At 34.5% G+C, this 8,130-nt stretch overlaps 2 protein-coding genes across 2 annotated transcripts; both read left to right on the top strand.

Moving 5' to 3' along the window:
- Positions 1–280: 280 nt before the first annotated feature.
- Positions 281–4,559, top strand: LOC118055199 (selenium-binding protein 1). Its single transcript, XM_035067020.2, has 7 exons — positions 281–560; positions 1,549–1,744; positions 2,263–2,490; positions 2,751–2,982; positions 3,159–3,266; positions 3,369–3,641; positions 4,095–4,559. The coding sequence occupies exons 1-7, from the start codon at positions 428–430 to the stop codon at positions 4,374–4,376; spliced, it is 1,452 nt and encodes a 483-aa protein (XP_034922911.1). The 5' UTR covers positions 281–427; the 3' UTR covers positions 4,377–4,559.
- Positions 4,560–5,204: 645 nt separating this feature from the next.
- On the top strand, positions 5,205–5,579 carry LOC118055200 (protein RALF-like 32). The gene has a single exon (XM_035067021.2). The coding sequence runs from the start codon at positions 5,205–5,207 to the stop codon at positions 5,577–5,579; it is 375 nt and encodes a 124-aa protein (XP_034922912.2).
- Positions 5,580–8,130: the final 2,551 nt, after the last annotated feature.

Raw genomic sequence — 8,130 nt, 5'->3', positions numbered from 1 at the left:
TTTGCAAAGGACAATAATAAATTTTCATATAAGAGACTATTTATTTTTGTTTATAATTGTGTGTTTAAAAAATATATTTAGCTTAAAAAATATTAAATTAATATATTTTAAAAAAAACTAGGTAAGGCGTCAAGATGCACCCCCCTGGACACATTCAACAAAGGTATCAAAAGGAGGCTAAATTCAATTAAAAGAAATAAAATAGGACTGCCATCTCAGTTTCAGCAAAAATAAATAGAAACAGCTACACGTTAGATGGGAGTTGTGCTCTTCTAAAGTAAGATTGCATGACTTAACTATTTTGTGTAATATTACAAAAAAAAATAAAATTGTGTTATAAATTTGAAACTTCTTGTTTCTTGCTGCTCATCATCATCATCCACAGAGAGAGAGAGAGAGAGAGAGAGAGAGAGAGAGAGAGACAGAGATGGCTACAGGGACAGAAGTGGTGAGTGCTCATGGACACGGATGCTGCAAGAAAGGACCAGGTTATGCTAGCCCACTTGAAGCCATGTCTGGTCCAAGAGAGTCACTTATTTATGTCACTTGTGTTTACGCTGGTAATTGTTGTTGTTGTTAACTTTATTTATTTTTCTTTCCCATTATTTGTTTTAGTTGTGGTCTTTGTGTGCTTGATTCTTTTTCTTTGGAGTTTCTTGAAGTTTTCTTCTTGATGGATGACAGTGGTTTTCTTGGTTTCTTTTTCTGGGAAAATTTTGTTGTGACTTCAGATCTTGATAAGCAGTGTATATCTTCATACTGGCACCAAAATTTCTGTTCTTTGTGATTTTTTTCCCTTTAACTTTCTTGGATATGATCTCTGATCAAGTTAACTTACGGAGCTTTGTGCATATAATTGGTGAAACTTCAATTTTGGTGGGGTCAAAGGAATATTATTGTGAATCTTTCTTGTTCACAGTTGCTTTTGTTTATAGACAGAGAAAGTGAGCTACAGGGATACTGGGAATTTATTTGCCTTTTCATTTTGATCAAAGATTTCCTCCAGTGCCTGGGATATGCTGGGGCATCATATGATGTAGAAATACATTTCCTCCAGGGAATGCTCTCCTGCTGCTGCTGCTTTTAAGGAAACATGATTATGGTTTTCGCCTTTTTTTGGATTCAAGTTTTTGGTCTAGGAAAGTGGTATCTCCTATTAACGAAAATGATCTTGTTTAGTGCATGCTTACAACATTTTCTTGACAAGAAATATGGGAACACTTTAATTCTATATGTTAATGGACTTTTATCTCTTACTTTTGAGAACACTACATGTTTAGTTTTATAGGAAACCTCAGATTTTAGCAGAATATTGTGAGATGTAGGCCTGTTCTTGATTTGCATGGCTTAACAACTTGATATTTACTTTTAAATACTTGCTACAGTTTCTAATGTATGCCTCTTAAAGCTGCTTCCTTTATTGATGGATCAATTTTAAATGAATTAATGTTCCCGAGTTATATCTTAACTCCTTAATATTATCATTCTTGACAAGCTCATGGAAAATAAGTGATGATAAGGAATATAATTTTTTAAATATCTATACAGGAACGGGAATAGAGAAGCCTGATTATCTAGCCACTGTGGATGTAGATCCCAACTCACCTAATTATTCTAAAGTTATCCACAGACTACCTATGCCAAACTTAGGAGATGAACTACATCATTCAGGGTGGAATTCTTGCAGCTCTTGTCATGGAGATCCATCAGCAGCCAGGCGTTATCTGATCCTGCCTTCATTGATGTAAGATACTGCAGTTTATTTTATATTTTCGAATTTTAATCTGGACAAGAAGAGAGTTGCATTGTTGAAAACTAGGAGCTATGCACGTGGATTTTGGCATTGAACCAACAAACACAGGTACTAACATTGTTATTGGAGGGTGCTTTCATGGTATAAAATCAAAACAAATATAAGAGTTGATTCTTAGGTTAAAAAATTAACCATGCTGTTTAAGAATTACCAAGCTAGAGTTGGGTCGTGAGCATTCATGAGTGCGTTGAAGTTTTGAAGATTTCGTTTCAAAAAATGTCATGCAGTGGTACCAACTGAAATACTCCATTGTTTTTTTATACTCATTACTTGCCACTTGTATCTGAAAGCTGAAGCATGCTTTGAAATCCATGAGTTTGAATCAGTTCTTTGAATATCAAGTTTCCTTTTTATTCCAGTCAGATATCTCTGCCATCTAATGATCATCAATCATTTAACTTTTTAAACCAAACACTCAATAAGTTTCTTATGCAATCTATTTCCAACAGATCTGGTCGCATATATGCAATTGACACACTAAAAGATCCAAGGGCTCCCTCATTGCATAAAGTTGTTGAGCCTGCGGATATTGTAAAGAAGACAGGATTGGCGTATCCACACACATCTCATTGCCTTGCTTCTGGAGATGTCATGGTATCATGCCTCGGAGATAAAGATGGAAAGGCAGAGGGAAATGGATTTCTTCTACTTGATTCAGAATTCAACGTAAAGGGGAGGTATTTGTCCATGCCCCTAACCTAAGCAGCTTCCTCTTCAACTTTTTGCTTTGGTTAACGCATATGTTTGGTTTGATTCACTTAATTCACTCTACTGGTACTAAATAACTAAAAAAATGTTTTCCAGACACATGAAATGGGGTTGATTATGTATCAACTTTACCTTTAATGTTCTTGAAAGTGTGCTGAGATGCAAATTTCACTGAAGAGTAAGAAAAACGTGATTTTTATAACCTTTAAATCATCTTCATGACCATTAGGTGGGAGAAACCAGGGCACAGTCCGACATTTGGTTATGATTTCTGGTACCAACCTCGACACAACACCATGATTAGCTCCTCATGGGGAGCTCCTGCAGCCTTCACCAAAGGCTTCAATCCGCAACATGTTTCAGATGGTCTTTACGGGAGGCATTTGCATGTCTACAGTTGGCCTAATGGTGAACTGAAACAGACATTGGATCTTGGCAGTACTGGACTCTTGCCCTTGGAGGTGATTTCTTTAGATCAATATGCTAGCTGATTCCTATTATTTAGATATGGCCAACGTTTCTTTGCTTATGATGCATGCACGAACTCACTTTTGTTTATATGTTGTCATCATTGCTGCAAGGAATCGTGACTCTTCAAATAAAATCTCTGATAAATCCCTGTTTGACTGATTTGCAGATAAGGTTCCTTCACAATCCTTCTAAAGACACAGGGTTTGTTGGATGTGCCTTAACAAGTAACATGGTACGATTTTTCAAGACCCCTGATGAATCATGGAGCCATGAGGTATGCAAATGGTAGATAAGATGCTTGTTTTCCTTGTGGATAATGTCATTCTAAAATGACTCCATTGCCAAAATACTTGGCGATCCCCATTTGTCTTTTCAGTTGGCAATATCAGTGAAACCATTGAAGGTGCAAAACTGGATTCTTCCAGAAATGCCAGGGCTTATAACTGATTTTCTCTTGTCTCTTGACGATCGGTTTCTATATTTTGTCAACTGGCTGCATGGAGATGTCAGACAGTACAACATTGAGGACCCCAAAAATCCTGTCCTGAAAGGGCAAGTCTGGGTTGGGGGGCTGATCCAGAAAGGAAGCCCAGTAGTTGCTGAGGGTGAAGATGGAAAAACCTGGCAGTATGATGTTCCAGAAATCCAGGTTAGTATGATCATTGTAAATCTAAAGTACTAACACCTATATCTAAATTGTCCTCCTAAAAAATCTAAACTGCTTTACTATTATTTTTATATGTCAGCTGACAATACTGTAATAATGGATTCTAGTTTAAATGCATGTTAATCTGATTATCCTTCCATAGTAGAATGCATTTGGCCCATCCCTCACGTATCACACAGCCAATTTATATTGATGATGCTACAATTTTCCACCGGACCAATTGTGCAGTGGGAGTTAATTAATTGGGAATTTGGAATGAAGAACAATTTTTTTTTTTTCTCAATTTGTCGTGTATGATTCTGGCTCATAAAAACACTTATGGAATAATGTTTTAGTTTTGGATATCTTCCCTAGAGCTTATTTGTATCTCTGCCAAAGAGTCAACCTTAACTTGCATTGTGGTACAGATTGATAAACTTCATAATTTCTGTTTAGGGACATCGATTGAGAGGAGGGCCTCAAATGATTCAGCTGAGTCTAGACGGGAAGCGGCTTTATGTCACCAACTCACTTTTCAGCACTTGGGATCGTCAGTTTTATCCAGAAGTCGTGGAGAAAGGATCTCATATGTTGCAGATAGATGTTGACACTGAGAAAGGTGGTCTTGCAATAAATCCAAACTATTTTGTAGACTTTGCATCTGAACCTGATGGACCTTCCCTAGCGCATGAGATGAGATACCCAGGAGGTGACTGCACATCAGATATATGGATCTAAGCATTCTGGATGGTTTGGCAGTGAGGGGTTACCTGAGAACAGACCTTAGGAAGTAATAATATCAATGTGTAAATTGCAATGGCATGTTGTGGCACTTACTCTTTGATGGATGAGTAACTACGTTCCTTTTAATGCTTTAATCCATCGTTTAATATCAAATGATAATTACAGTTTCATAATCAACACGAACTTATGCCTGATCTGGCCATCATGGCCCTTTTTGGGTTTGCTCCCTCGATTCTTTGCTAGTTTTTGTGCTTGTAAATCTCTTTGGTATTCTTGCCCTTGGCTACTGGCCTCAATATCGTCTAATAGAACTGTCTCTCATTCATCAGAAAACGGGTTCCATTTTATCAGCTAAGATTGTAAGCAATTCTTTGATTATATACATGACCAATTAAACAGAAATCATAACGTCCATGGTCTTAGAACTTCATAATTTTCACATATTTGAGAGATTGAAATCCTGAACATCATTTATTGATGATGAAGTTTGGAAATCAAGAATACTTTGATTTCCTGCAAGATTGCAGCACTTGCCTACTTGCTAGCATGTGGCTTCAAATCTTCCTTGGCTGGTTTCTTGAGTAAAATCATGTTGTTTTCTTTCTTTTATCAAAGTCAAGACTCAAGACATAAGTATCTGTAGGGATTTGAGACAAAACAAAAGAAAGATGACAGAAAGTTATTGGTGGGATGTTCACGTGAATTTGATTATAAATAAGTAGCGAGTACACAATAATTGAAAAATGTCTTGATAGAGACAGCTGAGCTAAGTAGCACCTAGATAAAATGGAAGCCTAGTGGAAGAGAACTCGCGATCAAGAAATGGAAACAAAGAGGAACAGAAACATTTATTCCTTGCAGCTTTTTCTCGCAGCCTTCTTATTAGTTCTAGTGCTTGTAGAACTGAGCTCCCAGTTTAGAGTTGCTGCTATGCAAGCAAGTACTGAACGAGTGCAATACAGTGGTTCCATGGTAGAATGTAGTGATGAAATGGCGGAGGAAGAATTATCCATGGAGTCAGAGACAAGTCGAAGAATTGTTAGAGCTGTCAAATACATTACTCCTGGTGTTTTGAGGTCCGACTCACCATTCTGTGGCAAGGTTAAGAGAGGTGAACCCTATCAAGGCAGCTGCCTCCCTCCACCATCAAACAATTACAACAGAGGGTGCAACAAGTACTACAGGTGCAGGTCATGATTAGTATTGCATAGTTTGTGATAATGTGGAGGGCAATTTCCTCTTCAGGAACTTTATTTTCTCAATAATTGCGTGTCATTAAGGTCTATTTTTATGTTCTTAAGATTTGCAATCAAAATAAAATTGATCCGCAGGACCGGATTCCTATGCATCATCACACCTCTGTTGAAATCAAATACATTTTGTTCAACTGCTGCAATCATTGCTAGTGATAAAACTGCATCATTTTTTATTTTTTATTTTCTAATTCTCCTGTCCAAGGATATGATCTCCAGTGCTTACTCAGTAAATACTATCTGGTTGAGCCGGGCAGGCATGGATTGATGGTGGTTCGTACAGGAGTATACATTCTCCGATGACTCCACCTGGAAAATGACAGCCATTTAATTCAGCAATGAGTCTAACCTGGACCATTACTTCTTGAAGACTCTCCGGTTGGTCTTCGACACACACCTCACAAGCTGATCTTAGAACAAAAAAGTGTCAATTTGCTTAGCAATGAATGGTGGAATATGTTCACCCCTTGATATTGACAGGAAATATAGGAAGCTGTTTCAACATTTTTATCTACACTTTCAATTTTTATGGCCATTTTTTTCCAATTCAGAATTGATTTTCTTATAGTTTTTCTTTGGCTCTCATCTGCGACCGATGATCATATGTGCTAGCTAGCTAGCTAGAAAGAAAATTTCTCAATTTTCAGCCGAAGCATTTGGGGTGAGAAAAAAAAAAAGGAAACCAAAAAAAAAATATAAAAAAACTGAATAAGGAAAAAGACAGATTAAAAAACCCAAAAAAAAATTCTGGTTAGTTTGGGTGGATTGCAAACTTTTGAAATCATCCAAATCGAATTGAACCGATTCTATTTGAACCCTAAACTAAAATCAAGTATAAAAGGCTAATTTGTAGATGTTCTGAGTTGTGTATATGGTGAAAGCTTGCATAGAATCTGGTGCATTACATGAATACAATATTCTTGTCGAGAAGTATGTTTAGAAGTGTAATTACAGTTGCTTTTCAAATTATTTTTTACCCAGAAATATATTAAAATAATATTTTTAAAATTTTTTTGATATCAGCGCATCAAAATGATGTAAAAATATCAAAAAAATATTTATTTAAAGCAAAAAAATAAAATAAAATTTAATGTTTTTTTCAAAATTATATTTAAAACACAAAAACAAACCGATAAGTATGATAAAAAAAAATTTTTTTTTTTCCGAGAGGAATCGTGAGTCATGCATTGGTTTCTTTGCTGATTGGTTTTGGTACTGTATTTTGCCCCTTGGTTTCTTTCCTCATTAATAATTGGAGGCATGACTTTCGAATTGGTAATGAGTAAAATAAAAATAAAAAGGGTGATTGCAATTTGTTTTTTACATAAATAAAAACCCGAAAAGGCCCACAAAAGGCTCGAACAAGCCCAATCATTGAAACATAGTTGTAAGCTGTTCCGTGGAGTATAGAGAAGGCATGATTCCTTTATTGAAATAAACAAGACTCCACATAGAATGAAACAAAAAGGTGGCAGACATTTTAACATTGAGGAGATTGGGTGTGTTAATATTAATTAAGTATTAAGAAATAAGAATAAAACTAAAAGTTGTCCAGAAAAAATTGATTTATTTTTTTCTTTTGTATTTTTATTTTTTTGTATTTTTATTTTTTTTTAATTTAGTTCTTATACAATGTGTTTGTAGAGATTTAGAGTTGATAATTTATTTTAATTTTTTTTTTATATAGTTATTGCAGTATTAAAAAAAATATTTCATTATCAAGTTGGTATCAGAAAAAATATCACAACATCATGATATAGTCTATTTTTTAAAAAATATTAATTAAATAAAAAAAATTCAAAAACAAATTAGGTTATTAAACTTTGTAGAGTCAATAACTTGATTTACGAAGTTTGACAAGATAACTCTGGTTGCGATGATTTATGGGTTTAGTGGTGGCTTTTTCTTTTAAAAACCCCTAGGATGGTTTTTAAAAATTGATTTTTTTTCCCGGATTTCATCATTTTTATTATATTTACAATATCATATTTTATTATCATTCTTTTTATTACTTTTTTTTTTTTGCCTTAACAAGTTTTTAAAATTAATATTTATCTTTTTAATTTTATCATTCAATATTAAATTGAACTTCTTGGTTGATATCAGATATAAGATTTTTTACTAATTTTAAACATAAATTAGGTTATTTCAAGTCTTTTTGTTTTTTTATTGTTTGTTAATTTCTTTAATTATATTATTAAATTAACCTGATTTAATTGATTTCAGTCAAGTTAATGGCCTAATTCTCATGTTTTCTTTTCTTCTTTGAATACATTGGCATCACCTAAGTATTTTTTTTTTTTTTTTTAATGTTAGAACCAATTTGGTCTAGGTCGTGGCACAGCATGGGCTATTAATCTAGGTTTGCTCGAGTTATTTTTTTGAATTGATTTTTTTTTCATTCTAAGCCTTGAATATTTGGTTAATTAGAATTAAGTTTCTTTGGATTTGAATTCCATATGGTTATCACAAATTCATACCCTAGATCATGGGTT

This window comes from Populus alba, chromosome 1, assembly GCF_005239225.2.
Source record: "Populus alba chromosome 1, ASM523922v2, whole genome shotgun sequence".
In the NCBI taxonomy this organism is placed as follows: Eukaryota; Viridiplantae; Streptophyta; class Magnoliopsida; order Malpighiales; family Salicaceae; genus Populus; species Populus alba.
Note: the sequence above shows the minus strand (reverse complement) of the source record. Positions and strands in the feature narration are given on the sequence as shown.